The sequence below is a fragment of the Pan paniscus genome, chromosome 10, assembly GCF_029289425.2.
Source record: "Pan paniscus chromosome 10, NHGRI_mPanPan1-v2.0_pri, whole genome shotgun sequence".
Classification (NCBI taxonomy): Eukaryota; Metazoa; Chordata; class Mammalia; order Primates; family Hominidae; genus Pan; species Pan paniscus.
Genome location: NC_073259.2, coordinates 66,109,902 through 66,129,568, shown reverse-complemented (window position 1 = coordinate 66,129,568; position 19,667 = coordinate 66,109,902). Strand labels below are relative to the sequence as shown.

The following is a 19,667-nucleotide window of genomic DNA, read 5'->3' as shown; positions in this document are numbered from 1 at the left end:
AGAAATGGGGGTAAAATCCATAACAGTTTATATTAGTTCCTTACCATATATTTTATACCAAAATAAATTCCTAATAGATAAAAGATTTCAGTGTGAAGAAATAAACCATAAAAAAATAGAATAAAAAGAATTATTGTATAATCCTGAAAAGGGAAAGTGACTCAAAGCCCAGAAATAAGAAATGAAAAGAATGAAATCATCTGACTAAAAAATTAAAGAATTTTGCATGGGGCATGGGGAAGTAAAAAAAAAATGAGTGAAATATTTTCAAATGGTATCACAAAGATCAAATTCCCCTTACATAAAATTAGTGAATTTTTAAAAATTGAAATACAATAGAAAACAAATGTGTTTCTTTTTTTATAATCTTTGCCTGTGTTTATAAAAAGATGTTCGTTATAATACATGGTAAGAGTACAAATTCCAAGTGCAACATTAACAATTTTCACCTATTAAGACTGGAAATGATCACAATTATGGGGCTGGGAAGAAAGACCCTGTTGTATATTGATTTCTGGAGTGTAAATGGTATACACAATGAAGGACAAGTTGGCAACATCCTTCAAACTTACCCATACAAATCACGATGCAAACCAGCAATTCCACTTCAAGGGATTTACCCTTCACACATATTATGTGTGCAAAATGACACATAAAAGGCCATTCATTCATTTCAGCAATGTTTGTGATTACTAGCAATCAAATGCCCATTTAAACAAGAGACAGTTAAATTGTATCCACTAAACCGGGACTGGTGAAATAAATTTGACACATCATACAAGGGAATATTAAGCAACCATTAAAAATATATAACTTTATTGATTGACATGGAAGGATCATCAAGATATATTAAGTTAAAAATGGCAAATAAAAACTGTGTATAGCATGCTATCATTTTCGTAAAAGAAAAATATACACATTCACTTTTTGCTTATATGTTAATAGAAAAATCTCTAGAAGGACCCAAAAACCTGGTTTAAAAAAAAGGAAAAAAATAGCTGCTTCCAGAGAGGAGAATTAGATAGCTGGGGAGTTGAGTGAGAAGGTAAAATTTCACTGAATTTTCTTTTCACATCTTTTGAATTTTTCAACATATGTTGGTATCAAATATTTTAAAATAAGTTAAAATCTATGATGGGTTACATTTTTCGTGTAAATGTCCTATTTCAACTGTCAAGTATATTCTAATATTCAACTTAAACTACTGTCTTAAGGTTCAAATGATCCAAAATTTCCCACTTTAAGAAACTGTCAATATGCTTAAAACCATTAAACAAAAATGCATATGCTTAAGCACCTACTTTAGAGTCACAATTTTGTGTTTCATACACTATTTGTCAGTGTTTCATAAATGTGGTTTTTCCTTTTAAGGGAAATATTGTTTTCAAAGTTTGCTTTTAATAAGTTAAAGCTCAAAATCTTGGTCAGGAGACGAAGATGCCAGTTGGTTTTGCCTGTAATTATTCATGGCCTTGGTAAAGCCATTTAGCTGAAGGCTTTAGGTTTTTTTTGTCTTTAGGTAAGGATGCTATATATTAGTGTGTCTCAATTTTCACCCATGCCTCTCTTGATAATCACAATAAGTTCACCTGTCCCTTTAACATTATTTGGAATTCAAAATAAATTTAATATCAAGAGAAAAAATAAAAACAGAAAAGATGCTGTTTTGTTTTTAAACTATCCCTGCAGCTCATTCTACTATGCCCCACACACACTTGTGAAAACTGGACGAGGTGATTTCTAAGGTCTCTTCAAATTTAAAATACAAGTCCTAAGTATAAGACAAAAGAACTATCCCTTAAATTTACTTGTAATTTAATTTGGAACATCTCACTGTTACCAAGAGGACCATATAGTTTCAATACAGAAGGACACAAAAATAAAATAATGAAAATGAAAATAAAAATTAAGCCCTTTAGGCAAATGAAGACTAGTCCAGAAGAGTATCAAGCCTTTTTTTTTTTTTTTTTTTTGGAGACAGAGTCTCGCTCTGTCCCCCAGGCTGGAGTGCAATGGCATGATCTCGGCTCGTTGCGAGCTCCGCCTCCCGGGTTCATGCCATTCTCCTGCCTCAGCCTCCCAAGTAGCTGGGACTACAGGCACCCGCCACTACGCCAGGCTAATTTTTTGTATTTTTAGTAGAGATGGGGTTTCACTGTGTTAGCCAGGATGGTCTCGATCTCCTGACCTCGTGATCCACCCGCCTCAGCCTCCCAAAGTGCTGGGATTACAGGCGTGAGCCACCGCGCCGGGCCTTATCATGCCATTTTTAAGAACCAAGTCAGCCGGGCATAGTGGCTCATGCCTATAATCCCAGCACTTTCAGAAGCCAAGGCGGGCATATCACTTCAGGTCAGCAGTTCCAGGACTGCCAGGCCAACATGGTGAAACCCCTTCTCTGCTAATAATACAAAAATTAGCCTGGCGTGGTGGCAGGCAGCTACTCGGGAGGCTGAGGCAGGACAATCACTTGAACAGGGAGGCCGAGGTTGAAGTGAGCTGAGATTGTGTCACTGCACTCCAGCCTGGGCAACAGAGCAAGACTTGTCTCTGAGCAAGACTGGTCTCAAACAAATAAACAAAAAAAAAAAAAAACAAGTCATCTTCCATTGGCACGTCATAAACACAGGATAAACCAACAGCTACGGCTGGGCACGGTGGCTCACACCTGTAATCCCAGCACTTTGGGAGGCCGAGGCGGGTGGATCACGAGGTCAGGAGATCAAGACAATCCTGGCTAACAAGGTGAAACCCCGTCTCTAATAAAAAAATTCAAAAAAATTAGCTGGGCGTGGTGGCGGGCACCTGTAGTTCCAGCTACTCGGGAGGCTGAGGCAGGAGAATGGCGTGAATCCAGGAGACGGAGCTTGCAGTGAGCGGAAACTGAGCCACTGCACTCCAGCCTGGGTGACTGAGCGAGATTCTGTCTCAAAAAAAAAAAAAAAAACCCACAAAAACAAACAAAAAAAACCAACAGCTACATGGTTTAACAATGCTATTTAAAGTAGTAGTAGCAGCCAGGCATGGCGGCTCACGCCTGTAATCCCAGCACTTTGGGAGGCTGAAGCGGGTGGATCACCTGAGGTCAGGAGTTCAAGACCAGCCTGGCCAACATGGTGAAACCCCATCTCTACTGAAAATATAAAAATTAGCTGAGTGTGATGGTACACACCTATAGTCCCAGCTCCTCGGGAGGCTGAGGCAGGAGAATTGCTTGAACCCGGAAGGTGGAGGTTGCAGTGAACCAAGATCATGCCACTGCACGCCAGCCTGGGTGACAGAGTGAGACTGTCTCAAAAAATTAAATAAACAAATAAAAGTAGTACTAGCACCTGCTTCCTAAGTGCTCACCTTGTAAAACAATAATTGCCATCAGTGCCAAACAAGTCAACTTGCACTCACAGAAGCAATGAACAAAAATCTAATTTGAGTTAAGGAGAGGCCATGGGATACTTGGGAAGCAGCTGTAGGTTTTAAATGGGGATAAACTGATACATTATCAAAATGATCTGACTACAAACCCAAATGTACAACTTACTAGCTCTGGGACCATGAGCAACTTTCTTAAATCCACCTGAACTTTGTTTTCTGCTTCTGCAAAACAGACTACCATTACCTGTGCTAGCTATGTCATGGTGGCACCAGTAAGACCATATCAGCTGATGGATGTGAAAGCACTAGATAAACAGCTGTATAAAGTCTTATCCCAATAACACTCTGGAATTCAGTTGAGTAAATGCTTTTCAGCTCTTTCATTTATTCCTTTCCATTTTTACAGTACTTGTTATATCAGAATTCTGTTCCATTACCTAACACTTGCCACTGTGATTGAACTGCTGTCTGTCACTCTCTACCAAGAATTCTAGATCGTTGGTTCCCAGAAAGCTGGGCTCATTTCTTATTCAATTTGGTATTCCCCAAGAACCTAGCCTGGCACATAGCAGATATGATTAACTGAACTCAAGTTAATATAAAGGGATATACTATATACTTTATAATATTTACATTATAATATTACAAATATTATGATGTAATATTATAATGTTACTCAGTCATTTTAATATGTTTCCATAAAATGTGAGGGCAATTTTTAAAGCCTAGCAACATAACTAAGTAGCAATTTAAAAGTGGAGACTTCAAAATTCATGGCCACTGATCACATAAATTTCAGTTAAATGCTACTATTATATCATAAACCACAAAGAAATCTCACCTCTTTATGATCTTCTACAACTGTTAAGATAGTATCAATGGTATGTAAAATTCCCATAGCCATTACTGTTTTGTCTTCAACTTCTTCATATTCATCACTTTGAAGAACTTTGCCAAATATCTCAGCCTATGAAAATAACATTAAAGTATTCCGCAATTAGTAGTACTGTTACGTCCCCGCTTTATAAAAGTTAGCAAAATGGCAGTGTCACACATCTGAAGTCTGCATTGCTCAAACTTTGAAGTCTGCACTTTGCTGACTGAATCAACTCTCTTCTTAAAATAACAGAACTTGTCATGTTTTAAATATAGCTATTTACATTAACTATTATATCCAGAGAGCTAATATTTAACTTCTGGTTGTCACTAAGCAAGTAAAATCACAATCTAGGACAAGTGAAATCAAGTAATAGTAAAAAGAAAAATGCAATAGAAGATTGAGAAGTCAAGGAATCACTTAGAAAATGAAACAACAACAAAAAAAAAACAGACATGGAAAACAGGAGGAAAAGTTTTTAAAAAAATTAAGAGACACAGTCCAGATGTGATTCTCCATATCAGGAAATACAAACAGAAAAAAAAATAGTAAGGACAAATTTATCAAAAAAGTAAAACAATAAATTGCCCCAAACTGAAGGAAATGAGCTTCCTGATTCAAAGCCCAGAAATTAAAACTTTAGAAAGCACATATTATAAAATTTCAGAATATTCTAGATGAAAGAAATTATCCTAAATGTGATTAAAGTCTAATGAACTATAGTAATATCAGAATAATTTTTTTATCAATATTTCAGTTACAGTCATGCATCGCTTAACATGGATATATTTTGAGAAATGTGTTGTTAGGCAATTTCATCCTTGCTTGAACATCATTGAATGTACTTAGGCAAATCTAGATGGCATAGCCTATTGCTCCAAGGCCACAAACCTATACAGTTTGCTAATGTAGTGAATACTTAGGCAATCATGACACAATGGAATTATTTGTATCTAAACATACAAAAGGTACAGTAAAAATATGGTATTATAATCTTAGGAGTGCACCATCGTATATGCAATCCGTCATTGACTGAAATGTTGTTATGCAGCACATGACTGTACAAATAAAACTGAACTCCATATTTTGGAGTTTATTTAGATTACTCAAGGTTTCTAAACCAAATTAACATAAAACTGCCCGGTCTTACCAAGTGTTGGGTCATATCAACAGCAATTGAGGCTACCTCTTGACTGTATTCACATATCATCTTCTGGATGACATTAGTAACATCATCATTTTCTGTCTCTCTAACAATGTGCAACAGTTCCTGCATAATAGGCCTCACATGTGGCTTCATATATTCCTTAGCTAATTCAATAAAACAAACAAAAGTAATAAAAATTACCATGCCCAGATGATAAAAGGAATTAACTTGGTCACAAGGTCAAGTGACCCAGGGTAATACCTAAATCAGGTTCTAGATACACACTTGCTCTGTGGTAAGTTACAAAGCTGTACCTAAATAATGTTCACCAATATATCAATTTCCCAAGAGTAATATAAGGATAAGAAGTCCTGCACAGGAGAGAACTGTCCTGTGCAGAAACTATCCCAAAATACTAATAGCCCCCACTGAGAAATTCTAATTATACATACACTTGGTCATCAGAATGACTTGGAAAACATGAATCAGTTCTCATGACAAGTTATAAAAAATCATGTATGTGAAGACTATCCCGAATACTGATGGGGCCCCTTCCCTGCCCCAGGCCATTTCTACCACCCTCCCTTGCCATGTGTACAATATCCAATCCTCCCACTGAAACATTGTTGAATAGAGGCAAACTACGTTCATGTTCTTCATAAAGCTGAACTTACTTTCAAAGGTTTATTTGAACTTTGATCAGAACACTCTGAACAAATGAGACGTCTGTTATCACTCACTAGAAATACTACTTGCTACTTTCAAAACTAGGGGAATCAGAATCCCAGAGGTGAAAGGAATCATGAAGTCATTCAGTCCAACTCCCCTAAACTTAAATATGTGGAAACCTGAGCCTTGACAGATCACATACCTTGCCCAGGTTTCCATGGCAAGTTAGGAGCAAAATCAAAACTGGGCCCAGGTCTCTTTATGCCCAGCCTATCCTAGGGCCCAACAATGATTAACATGTTTCCTAACCTAAAATTCTGAAAACTACAGTCAATAGGAACACCTAAAAAGGACAAGAATAAATTCCTACAAAATTCTGAGAGGGCAAAACCTCAGAATTCCAAACCCTGAACCCTCAGACATGGAGATGCATCTTCATTAGGGAAGAAAGTAAATGAAATTATTTGAGAAAATGTCTAAAAGGTATTTTGGCTTTACCTTGTATCTGGTTAGAAATTAAAGACTGAAGAGCAAGGGCAGCTTCAACTTTGACAGGCATCTCTTTATCTTCAATCAGGCTCTTCTTCGCTAATTCAACGGCATTTCTTAGATTGAGCTCATTATGGAACTTCAAAGAACTAAATGCATGAAGTACCCAGCAAGACTGTATTATTAAAAAAGGTAAGTAGGGAGCTATTAGGATTATAGCATTCTGTAATAATATCACAGATATAAGAACTTCTTAGTAAAATATCAATTCTATGAAGAAATGTTTGCTTTTGGGGTAACACAGTAGCCTTAGTTTCTAACTTCTACATCCCCCTTTTTACAAGTAAGGCATTTTCATTACTTCTAAATTACCCATATGCAATAACATTTTTCATAGGAAAGAGAAAAAGAAGCCAAATATGTCTTTGACAAAAATCTATTTATGCTTTTAATAAATATTATAACTCATAATTAATTTGTTATATGTAAAAGCAACTCCAAACCAGTATCTGAAATTCATTTGTCACGCTTAGGTAAAACATTATTTTCCCTTACACTAACTGGTTTAGTAAGCTTCCTTTTTTTCACTCACATAGGTACCAAAAATTTTAAACCTGGTATAGATGATCACATTTTAACTATTAGACCACAGAATCATTATTATATTTTACTCTCTGTGTGCATCAAACACAATCAACAGAAATTAATTCTAGTTACTAAAGACTTTTAGCAAGAGAATCACAATTCATATAACTTCTCAAAGGTAGGAGCCCCACTGTAAAAATGCTCATGTGCCCTCAGCGTCCCTAGTCCACATTGGTCCAGATATTGCGCTAGTAACTATTATTTTATAAAATGCTTTCTAGTGTACAAGGCATTGTTAATATATGTTGTTTTTAGCAAGACATTTTTTGTGTTGATATATTTATAAAGAGAAATACTAGGCTCTTGAATAAAAGTCCTGTTTCTATTTCTCCATAAAATATATTGATTCTAAAAGAATATACACATAGAGCACAATTTCACATGGATTATTAATCTCTCCACTTTACTAAGGCAAATCTACCTAATATACTGAAAATCAGATTCAAGTTCTTAGCCAATCTGGAATTTCATGTCATTTTATACACAAAATAAATCCATTTGTGAATTTAAATTGTATCACTGCTATAAAATCACCTTTCTCATTTCATGTTTTACATATGCAGCAAGTGCAGCTAGGGTGACAAATGAAATAAAACCAGCAGGAAATAAAATCCATAAATATTTTCCTTTTTTTTTTTTTTGAGACAGGGTCTCACTGTTGTCCAGGCTGGAGTGCAGTGGCACGATCTCAGCTCACCGCAACCTCCGCCTCCCGGGTTCAAGCAATTCTCCTGGCTCAGCCTCCCTAGTAGCTGGGATAACAGGCGCCTGCCATGAAGCCCAGCTAATTTTTTGTATTTTTGTAGAGACAGGGTTTCACCATGTTGGCCAGGCTGGTCTCAAACTCCCGATCTCAAGTGATCCGCCCACCTCAGCCTCCCAAAGTGCTGGGATTACAGGCATGAGCCACTGCGCCCAGCCTATAAATCTTTTTCTTTAATAGTCTGTCCTTTATTCAGCTGATGTGACCATAGGCAGACATTCTAATTGACTCTATTTCATCTCAATATGTGGCAAAAGGTCAATTTATCCAAAAAACATTTATTTGAATAATTATCTTATGAAGATTTAAGATACATAACAGAAATATGAAAAACTTACTCTAGCTCGAAGATATCCCAGGTTAGACAATAATAATGGAAATACATGATTTTGTAGAAACAGCTCCATTTGGTCCTTGAATAAACTCTTCTATTAGGAAACAAATTTCAACTTATCAATTTCTTTTTCATACGTAAGAATCACTTCCTAATCAAGTGTGTTTACTATGACTTGCATTTAATATACTTCTAATTTTGTATAATTATTTGACCTATATATTGCACGTTTTAAAACAAGACAAATATTACCTTAGATCAGTTTGATATTGATTGATTTTGTAGACATAAGATACTTTGTATCCCTTTCACATAGCAATAGTTTCATACTGAAAACTTTAAACAGTCAAATTTTCTTTTTAATTAAAGAAATAGATGACAGAAAGGAGGATAGTTGTGAACTCAATTATCCAGAGGTAGTCACCAGCTTTAAATTAGCCATAACTTTCATATTCTCTCATTTGCCTATGCTTTACAATGTTATTAAGTAAATTAAATTTTGATTATCTTAACCTTCAGTAAAATCTCAGCTAGGGAACCAATCACATGCAGGGCTCCATCTTTCTTCCTAGGGTCAAAGTTCGGGTCTGTCAGGATTTGATAACAGAATGCCATCATTTTTGGCAACACCTAAAGAAACAGAAGAATCCATTTAGTCTACATGAACTTTCATTGTCTTACTATAGTATTAACTATGATGCACAAATTTTTAAAAATAAAGCCATTTTATTATGTTTTATCAAGCAACTATAAGCTCAATAAGAAAAGTACAATTTATTAAGAAAACGAAATAACCATGATACCCCCTTTCCCCTCACCAGGAGAGGGAAAAAAAAATCCTTAAGGTGACAAATTATAACGAATAACAACATAATTTCTCAAATACTAGGGATATACTAGAGTATCAACTCAACACAGGCCACCTTTCAGTTTTGGATTTAAAAAGAAAAATGAAATACCTCTTTTCTTTTCTTTGCAGCAGTATATAAGAGAGTCTGGGCTGCTGTGGTGGGAGAAGCATAATCTTCAAAAATATCTAAGATTTTAAAAGGTTAAAACCATGTTAGTGAAAATATAATTACTTATTCTAGATTTTAAACCTGACTGACTGCTATTCCAAACCAAAAAAATAAAACCATCCACATATGACACTGCTTGACAGTACTAAAAAGGTAAGGATATACAGTGGCACCACAACATTGCTGTCTCCTGTACAAAACAATGTTCCTCAAACTCTACAGGTTGTCCTTTCAAACTATTATATTGAAGAAAACAATGCATTTACACATCTGTTTCACTGAGAACAGAAAAAGTGCTTTATTTCTATCAAAAAACAACAAAAATTCACTCGGCTCTTACTATGTGCCAGGTACCATTCTAGACCCTGGGGATACAAAGATCAAACAAAAAGGTTCTCACGGAGCTTATGTCGTGAAACAAAGAAACAGATTATACATATATACACACATAATAAGTCAGGCTAAGAACAAATGTAAAATAGGGTAAAGAGACAGAGTGACAGAGTATGGGGTGCTAGTTTAAATAAGGTGTTAGCGAAAGCCTCTCCAACTCTGTTAAGGTAACATTTAAGCAGAAATTGAATGAAATGAGGGAGAAAGCAATCCATGGATAAAGCACTCCAAGCAGGTGAAACAGCAAGTATAAAAGCCTTGAAGGACTGCTAGGACCATGCCTGGCTCTGTCGATACGTAAGTTCAGCAGGTTTCGTTGAATATATACCTATCTAAAACTTAACATATCACTTAATACTATGAACATTTTCACAAGTTTCAGAATAGGCAGTTTTACATAAGAAACTGAAGTCTTGAGAGGTATCTGATAAGTCCTTGTTTAAATACAAAAGATAAAACCAAATCTAAGTCTACCTCAAAATATAAAATACAAACATAATAAGAACATTTTTGGAGTACTGTACTTACTCTGTGCCAAGCAGTATGCTACAGTTTTAGAAGCATCTTGTATTCTATGCTAAGCAGTTAGTTCATGTGTATTATCCCATTTAATCCTCCCAGCACTATTATCATCACTCGTTTGACAGCTGAAAGCACTGAATTTTAGAGAGGTTAAGTAACCTGTCCACAGTCACACAGCAGGTAAGTGACCAAACCAGCATTCACACCCACGCTATCTTAACATCAAAGCCTGAGCTCTTGTTCTTACCAAATCAAAAAACATTATTGGGGGAAGTGAGGAGATGTTGGTTAAAGAGTAGATAAAAAGAATAAACTAAAACATTATTATTGATCAGTCAATACATTTAGATAGGAATGCTTTGTTTCACGTAAATAATTGCAAGTGCCAAACATATAAAAAGAAAATGCAGTAATTGTTCTTCCCTATGGTTACCCAAAAGTAAAATACACATATCAAATAAAAGCCACTGCATTCCAGTCTACAGAAGGAAACCATTAAAGAAAACTCACTTCAGCTAGTCAGTCTTGAGTTACCCATATCCGCTTTTAAACAATAAAATGTAAATTCCCACTGTTAATCAACAGACACAGAGTTCTTATTTTCTAAAAACTGGGGTATTTATACCTATCTTATCAGATATGAAGAATATATAAATAATGGTAACTTTCTGAAAGCTAAACAAATACTCTGTACATCACAAAAACACATAGGTATTATGAAAGAAGTAAACACTAAAAGAATGCCTTGCAAGGCAGGAGGATCACTTAAGCCAGGAGTTCGAAACCAGCCTGGGAAATATAGGGAGACCCTGTCTCTGCAAAAAATAATTAGCCAGGTGTGGTGGCACATGCCTGTGGCCCCAACTACTTGGAGGCTGAGGTGGGAGAGTCACTGGAACAAAGAAAAAAGAGAGAGAGAGAGAAAAATGGTTGGCTAATCACTCAAAGCAAACTAGAAAAACAAAGGCATAAGAAAGGGGAAATAATAAGTTACACATATGAATAATGATTTTCAAAAGAAAAATAACAAATCAAGCAGATGATAAATGTTTCTCAATGATTTGCTTTTCTGATAATTTGTCTCCAAGAGAAAACGGGATCCTCACTTACTGAATCAAATAATATAAACACAAAGCTCTGTAAAAACACAGCCCAAAAAACTAGCATCTGTACCAGTAGGTTTAGCTTACGTAGCTAGACACACCTGGCTGAACTAAGGGGAAAGCACTGCTTCATTACAGCACTTTCAGCACGCAGTGCTAGATTTAGCAATCATTTCTTTCAACATTTATTGAAGGCATACTGGAGGCCAAGCACTAGTGGAGGAATGCAGAGGTGTAGAAGAGACAGAAAATGCAAAATTAAGCAAATAAGGTAAAATTCCTGTCCTCAGAAAGCTTCTAAGTTGTGGGAGATAGGTATGCAAATTAATATTTTGCTATGTTAAGTGCTTGAGTGTTCCATGAAGCAACTAATACAAACTGGGAATAAAAGGGAATAAATCAGGCCACCTACACAATTCAATAGTTTCCAGGAAGATCCAAGTTAAAAGGACACCTAAAGAATTGGACCACACACAGTAGGGCCCCCATACGAAATTTATTTCCCTTGTGGAACACTTAGTCTCTCAGACAAGCAAGCAAACCAAATTGGGGTACCCCTAAAATATGCAGAAATCCAAAGTATTTCCCACATGAGAACAACCCAATCTATAAATGAGTCTCCCAAAAGGCACAAAAACGGATGGTCCCTGCAGATCAGCATCACAACAGCATAAGTAACAGATGGCTCAACTTGAGCACCCGTAAGAGAGATGAATGAGGTGGCTTTTCATCTCCCACATCCGACAATCTCAAGTTCTCTAGTTCAACAAAATAACATCAAACTCTCAAAGTTTCAGATTATGTCATGCAAAACAGAACCTGGGAGATTTAACAAAGTAATAACATTTGCTTATACATATAAATTTAGTTATATTACTTTACATATCCAGGAACTGATGAGAAATAAAACCATCTCAATTACCAAATTTCATCCTTATATACTCATATGGATCTTCTTGCCACAGCTCTTCATCCTCATCTTTATAACACATCACAGAAAAAATCACATCTTCAGAGATATTCTAAAATGAGAAAAAAAAAAAAAGTAACAAATGGGTATAGGCTATTCAAGTTTGAGGAATACTAATAATGTACTTGTTGACAGCCTTTATGATGTTAGTTTTCCAAACTCTGTGTGTGTGTAAAATGTCAAGTCGAGGTTATATTTACTATTATAGTTCTTATTTTGAAATTTTTTTTAACATTTCCATTTTAGTCCTAAATGTCCATGTATTAACAATATTAAAGGGCCAGGCATGGTGACTCATGTCTGTAATCCTACCTCTTTGGAAGCCCAAGGGCAGAAGGATCGCTTGAGGACAGGAGTTCAAGACCAGCCTGGGCACTGTAGCGAGACCCTATCTCCAAAAAAATACATAAAAACGTAGCCAAGCATGGTGGCGTCCATCTTGGAGGGTCTCTTGAGCCTAGGAGCTCAGGGCTGCAGTGAGCCATGATCATGCCACTGCAGTCCAGCCTGTGCAACAGAGTGAGACTCCAGCTCCAAAAAAAAAAAAATTGGAATTTTCTTTACTTCTATTCCCAAAAAAACTAATTTCCTACTCCACAAATGTAAGTTTCAGTTAGAGAAAAGTCCTATCTACTAGCCTCTCTGTGCACTGCTACTAATGTTCTATTAAGCCCTTTTAGGCTCTAACAACAATTTATATAAAAACAGGATCATCTCTTACCACTTAATTCCAAATTAAATAATTCTAAGTGAAAAAATTCAGCCTAAGGATCAGCGTTTTCTTATTCCTACTTTACAGCTATGTAAAAATAAAGCCAAAGGTATGAAGTAGAGAAGAAATGTTATCACAACTCACCCTTACTTTACAGGAACACAGCAAATGAAATCAGTATCTTTATTAATTAATTGCAAAGAAATTATCACTATTTGATCAAAGTGATTAGGCAAATAGTTATTAAGATATCTACATAAATCAAAGAAAAGATATCTGTTGGTAAGACGGGTAATAACACTAAAATTCTATCCTGGACAGCAAACAGCAAAGTGAAAGATTTTTCTTTTCAGATATCATTTATAAAATTTAAGAATTCACAGTTTGGGAGAGAGTAGGTATTCAGTTCCTAAGACTGTCAAATTATCCAATTATTTGTATACAAATAAGTATTTATTTATTAGTGGCCTATAATTTTCCATTCCCATTTGTTCTTTAGCTAAATAACAATGCTGAATTCTACCTTTAGGCAAACGATATAGAAACAATGATGCTATTGAACTTAACAATCCAAGAAAAGAAATAAAAACCTTGCTCATACCTACAAAATAAAACGGTCACATATCAGTCTTCAATTCCTGCAAAATAACACTACCTTAGTAGAGCCCTGGTAAGTTTTCAAAATACTTTCTCACAAAATACCTCATTTAATCCTAGCAACTTTTAGATAAGAATAGAAAAACACTATGTGCCTTAATAGAGGAGAAAATGAGGCTTAATGAGATTAAGCAAGATCAAGTGAATCCAGGTCTCCCGACTCATAAAACTTGAAGGCTTCACTTTTCTCAAATGCTTAAATTTCTAAGCCCTTTATATCTGACATAGGACTTCACTCATTAGAAATTATTAATGGTAAAATGTATATATATAAAATGTAAAATATAGGATTAGTAATACTAACTTTGTCTAGAAAACCTAATTTAACCAGAGAATAATTTTGGAGAGCTGCTCTCTGACACTAACCTGTATGTGTGGCTTCATCTGCTTCCAGGTTATAGAATGAACCACCCCTTGGTTGAGATAGTTGAATGCTTGCTGGAGAACACGGGGAGCTACATATTCTTTCTGTCTATATTGATCTAAAATTTTTAGTAGCACCTATAAGAAAACAGAAAATACAGACTAACATAAACAATTATAAGGTTAAAAGGGGGAGGTGCCATTTTTGGCATGACCTAAAATTCAGAATCCATAGAAAAATAAACAGATTTGGGAGAAAAATCAATGTTTTGTAAGAAAGCTCAGATAAACAGCTTTAATTATTAGATAGGTCCATGTTATATTGAACTAAACGGTGTCTCATTGTAACTTCCAGGCAAAGTCTAAATTTCTATTCCACTGCTAGCTCTTCAAAGTAAGTTAAAACTCCTGTTTAAAAAATTACAATAACAGGAGCCGGGCATGGTGGCTCAAGCCTGTAATCCCAGCACTTTGGGAGGCCGAGGCGGGCGGATCACGAGGTCAAGAGAACGAGAGCATCCTGGCTAACACGGTGAAACCCCGTCTCTACTGAAAACACAAAAAAATTAGCTGGGCGTGGTGGCGGGTGCCTGCAGTCCCAGCTACTGGGGAGGCTGAGGCAGGAGAATGGCATGAACCCCGGAGGCGGAGCTTGCAGTGAGCCGAGATCGCGCCACTGCACTCCAGCCCTGGGTGATAGAGCGAGACTCTGCCTCAAAAAAAAAAAAAAAAAATTACAATAACAGATCTGACTAAAGAAACATTAAAAACTTCCATACAACAAGAGACAGCACAAAGATGTTTCATTATTTCATAAAGACTCCTTCAAATTAGAAGAGAAAAGTTGTTCAAAAAATAGTATTGGCACAACTGATTAGCCCCCTGAAAAAATTTAAATTAACTCCCTCAACTTCACACCAAAATAAACTTCAGATGGGGAACTATTTTAACACTGACGAAAAATGATAGCACAGGATTCCTTAAAGAAAACATGGGAGAATTTTCTTTTATAATCTCAGATTATAAAAGAAGGTATTTGTAAACACAACACAACTGAGAAGTTATTTTTTAAAAACTGATTTTTTAAAAACTGATTTAAAAAATTATTTATAAGGAAAAAGCCATGCCAAAGCACCTCTGACTGGCTCAAGGACCTTTAGGCAACTTTCTTCACTACAGCAAGTTGCCTTCCAATTCCTGGTCTCCAGAGCTCTTCACCATATCAAGCTTATAAGTGAGTTGCTGAATAAATAAAAAGCATTCTTTCAAAATAGGTACAGAAATTATAAATTCAGAATATGGATTTTATTCAAGTTTCCTAAAACTCAGGTTTACCAAATTTGTCGGAAGTCCTGTCATCATGTAGAAACCCCTTCTGTGATGCAAGCTAGAAATGGATGATACTGAACATGATTCTTTCTAATACAGATGTGGCTCATACAAAGTAGGGGTGATGGGAGATGGGAAATGGGAGATTCTCTCCCTACACAACAGTGGGGAAGAGAAAAGTCCCTGATAAGAAAACCATTTTTAAGTATCAGGAATATATCCTTAAATAACCATGGTACCAAGAGTTTATAACACGGATATAATGGCATTTTTATATGTGTATACATGTATACACACACATACATGTTTATGACACTGAAAAAAAATCGACTCACCACACTTCAAGTGGGAATTAACTTTAAGATACTTTAAGGAGTTTAACATTAGTGGACAGCACTGGAAGGGGCAGAAGACAGATGACCAGCTTCCTGATTGTCCTGGTTTTATTCACTAATTTTCCCTATAGATTATCTCACCAGCCAACAAAATAACTTGTGAGAAATTCAACTATATAACTACAACTTTCCTGAACTGTTGCATTGTACTTTTTAGAAAGCATTCTACTAGGCAAAATGATAACACATAAACGGAAGTATTCCATCTCAAGACAACAGGTTCTAAGTACTTAACATTATAATGCTGATAATAAAGAGCTACTTAAAAAAAAAAAAAATCTAGAGCTGGGCACGGTGACTCACACCTGTAATCCCAGCACTTTGGGAATCCAAGTTGGGTGGATCACTTGAGATCACGAGTTCCAGATCAGCCTGGCCAACATGGTGAAACCCCACCTCTACCCCAAAATATAAAAAATTAGCCAGGTGTGGTGATGTGTGCCTTTAATCTCAGCTACTTGGGAGGCTGAGGCAGGAGAATTGCTTGAACCCAGGAGGCAGAGGTTGCAGTGAGCCGAGATTGTGCCACTGCACTCCAGCCTGGGCAACAGAGTGATACTCCATCTCAAAAAAAAAATCTAGAAACACCTTCTATGTCAGTAAAGCTTTTCCCTATGTCTAATTAGTCTTTGCTTCCTCAATATGGTCCTGACACAGCCAGTGGTCAATAATTAATAAATTTTATTGAAACATAAAAATATGATTTAAATGGCAACACTGATCAACCAATTTTCATGGACCACTTGTCCTTTGTAGCTTTTAAAAATTTTAAACATTATATCAACTTGGATTGTTTCAGGAACTAATTTTCACTATATAGAATGGTCCCCAAACTTCCATAGAAATGTTTAAGTTCTCAGCTAAGAGTCTTGACGTCTAGTAAGCTCAACTACTCTTCATATAGACCAATTCATATTATATAAGTCTTCTAAAATAAAAACTTAGAACAAAGAGGTGAAGAAATAAAGATCAAAAAACTCATAAGAGGTCAGAGAATTAATAGAAGAACCCAATCTAATACTGGTGACTGCTACACCACTATCAACTTAAAAGGTTTGAGTCCAGAGTCTAGGATTCAGTTCTGGTGGTGGCTGTCTCGGGACATTTGGTTCTAAAACTAATTGCACTGGAAACTTGGTTTTAAAACTAATTGCACTGTAATACATTCCCAGAACTGTCCTTCCATCCTCTATAAATATGTAATGAATTAGTATGTTTGTAACCTACTTCCAGTAGACAGAAATGCCTTTACTTTCAGTAGTAACCATTCTTCTATTTTAAAAGCATAAGTTTATTACCTGCTGAATGCCCACCGCATAGGTTTTCAAAAAGAATTCAGAAAATTCAAAGTATTCTTTTGTGACATTTCCTGGGCTTCCATATCTTAAAATACAAAGAGAAAATGTACAAATACCGTGAATTTTACAAACAGCATGCTTGCTAATAATTTAAATATAGTCCCTTATTCAAAGATGAATTCTACTGGGACAGAAAACTAACACTGCCTTTTTTTCCCACAAGCCACAAAATGAAATCAAGATAACCTGTACTTAGACTATGGGCCATACTGTAAAGTTTCAAACAGAAGCTTTCACTTGCTAAACCAAGAGCTCCTAAAGGGTGAATATTCGAAATTAAAATGTTACAACTGACATAGATTTTTTTCAATAAATGCTTTTAAAATTAAATTTGACATTATTACGGAGTTGAGTGACCATGCAGCTTCTTGCATAATTCTTAGATATTACCAATGGGCTGAACAATGTTATTTTTCCAAGTTTTTCACAGAAGAATAGAAAAGATCCAGAGAAGACCACCCACTTCCTTATGATCTCAAAGCCAATGATTAAAATTAAGCTACTTTAAACAGAGTGACTCTTGGCTCTCGGTGGCTCTAAAGACAGATAATCATATCTGATACTGAGATACTGGCTGTATGATCATCAATGTAATAAACAGATAATTACCGTTCAAAGAGCCGAGCTACAATATGCAGTGCCCACTTCTTACACTTCCACCATACCAGTTCTGGTCTATCATCCTCATCAATGTGCAGAGTCTCCTAACAGGACAAAATTACCCAGATTAAAGTTCTGCATAATAAAAGGATTTATGTGAATAACAAAGGCAAGATAAATCTTGATATAGGTTAAGTCATATTAAATGTGAAGTTAGATTGCTATACAAATGAAAATTCTTTATAGATTGCTAGGCAGGAATTAAATAAGCAAAGTAAATTTCAACTAAACAATGCTGCTGTTCACATTTACCTCCTATCTTCAAAAGGCCTAAATAAGTAGAGGACAAAATACAAAACACCATGGTTCCTTCAGGACACTCTGCGATGATGAAAGGGTTCTACATTTTTATCTGGGTGATAACACAAGTGTATGTCAAAATTCACTGAACTAGTCATTAAGTTCTGTGCATTTATGTATGTAAGCTAAATGTCAAAATACTTTGTCTCACGATATGGACAAGAGAAATAATACTGCACATTTTAAGACAAACTAAAATTTTAATAGATACAAGAACTAATGTGATAAATTAAAGATAGTATTATTGCAGATCAAAATGAAACACATCTTTTCCCTATCAAATGGACAAACTTAGAATTAAGTGTGTACCCATAACAGGCATTCTCAGTCACTGCTTATTAAAGTGTAACTGAGGGCACACTTTATTGAAGAGCACTCTGCAAGATTAGTGAAAAGCCTTCCATGTTTCTAGTTTATCCAAAGAAAATAATCATATACGTGCACAAAAATTTAAGTACATTCTTAAGAGTTAAAACACTAAAAAATTAAAGCCTAAACATCCAGCAAGTAAAACATTCAACAAAAATGACAGTATAGGCCAGGCACGGTGGCTCACGCCTGTAATCCCAGCACTTTGGGAGGCCGAGATGGGTGGATCACAAGGTCAGGAGATCGAGACCATCCTGGCCAACACCGTGAAACCCTGTCTCTACTAAAAAACAAACAAACAAACAAAAAAAAAATTAGCCGGGCGTGGTGGCGAGCACCTGTAGTCCCAGCTACTCAGGAGGCTGAGGCAGGAGGATGGTGTGAACCCGGGAGGCGGAGCTTGCAGTGAGCCAAGATCATGCCACTGCACTCCAGCGTGGATGACAGAAGGAGACTCTGTCTCAAAAAAAAAAAAAAAGAAAAGAAAAAAAGACAGTATAAAAGCATTCATAATCATAAAAATATTTGTAAGTTTTAAGTGAAAACTGAATTTCAAAATATTATCAATACTTTTTTTTTTCCTTTTTTGAGATAGGGTCTTGCTCTGTCCCCCAAGCATAGTTTGCTGCAGCCTCAAACTACCAGTGATCCCCCCACCTCAGCTTCCCAAGTAGCTGGCACATGCTACCACATCTAGCTATTTTTCTTTTTTCTTTACATTTTGTAGAGTCAAGGTCCCACTATGTTGCACAGATTGGTCTTGAACTCCTGGCCTCAAGTGATCCTCCCAGCTTGGCCTCCCAAAGTGCTAGGATTACATGTGTGAGACACCATGCCCAGCCAACGTATACTACTTTTATAAATTAAATATGTTGTATATAGATGCAGAGGAAAAAAAGACTAAAGAAATAAAGTTTTAAAAACAGTTTTCATTTTTGGTAGGATTTAAATTGCTTATCTAAGCTTTCTAAAAATGGTATTATGAATTATTTTATTAATTTATTTTATTATAGTAGTAAATTTTTTCAAAGAGCAGTCAGGGATAATGAATCAGTCTACCGCAAACATTCCAAACCCGTTTCCCCTATTTTTCTTGGGAAAAGCTTTTTCTTACAGGAGGAACGGTCCTGTCGATAATAGTTCGGAAGATCTCCATCCATGTTGTCATGGTTTGGTTATTCACTAGCTGAAGAGGCAATGCATACTGGAAAAGAGAAGAAC

The 19,667-nt window shown here is 35.9% G+C and overlaps 1 protein-coding gene across 5 annotated transcripts in view; it reads right to left on the bottom strand.

The window, feature by feature from the left end:
- Positions 1-19,667, bottom strand: part of IPO8 (importin 8) — a 70,778-nt gene that overhangs the window by 27,958 nt on the left and 23,153 nt on the right. For all 5 annotated transcript variants that reach the window (XM_063593129.1, XM_063593130.1, XM_003828823.5 and 2 more), the window contains 11 exons: positions 19,561-19,650; positions 17,727-17,821; positions 17,058-17,142; positions 14,039-14,173; positions 12,256-12,355; positions 9,256-9,332; positions 8,810-8,926; positions 8,301-8,390; positions 6,564-6,729; positions 5,400-5,560; positions 4,214-4,339 (listed from right to left, as the gene is read on the bottom strand). In XM_063593129.1, the coding sequence (XP_063449199.1) occupies positions 4,214-4,339; positions 5,400-5,560; positions 6,564-6,729; positions 8,301-8,390; positions 8,810-8,926; positions 9,256-9,332; positions 12,256-12,355; positions 14,039-14,173; positions 17,058-17,142; positions 17,727-17,821; positions 19,561-19,650 (1,242 nt within the window). The remainder of the gene's footprint in view (positions 1-4,213; positions 4,340-5,399; positions 5,561-6,563; positions 6,730-8,300; positions 8,391-8,809; positions 8,927-9,255; positions 9,333-12,255; positions 12,356-14,038; positions 14,174-17,057; positions 17,143-17,726; positions 17,822-19,560; positions 19,651-19,667) is intronic.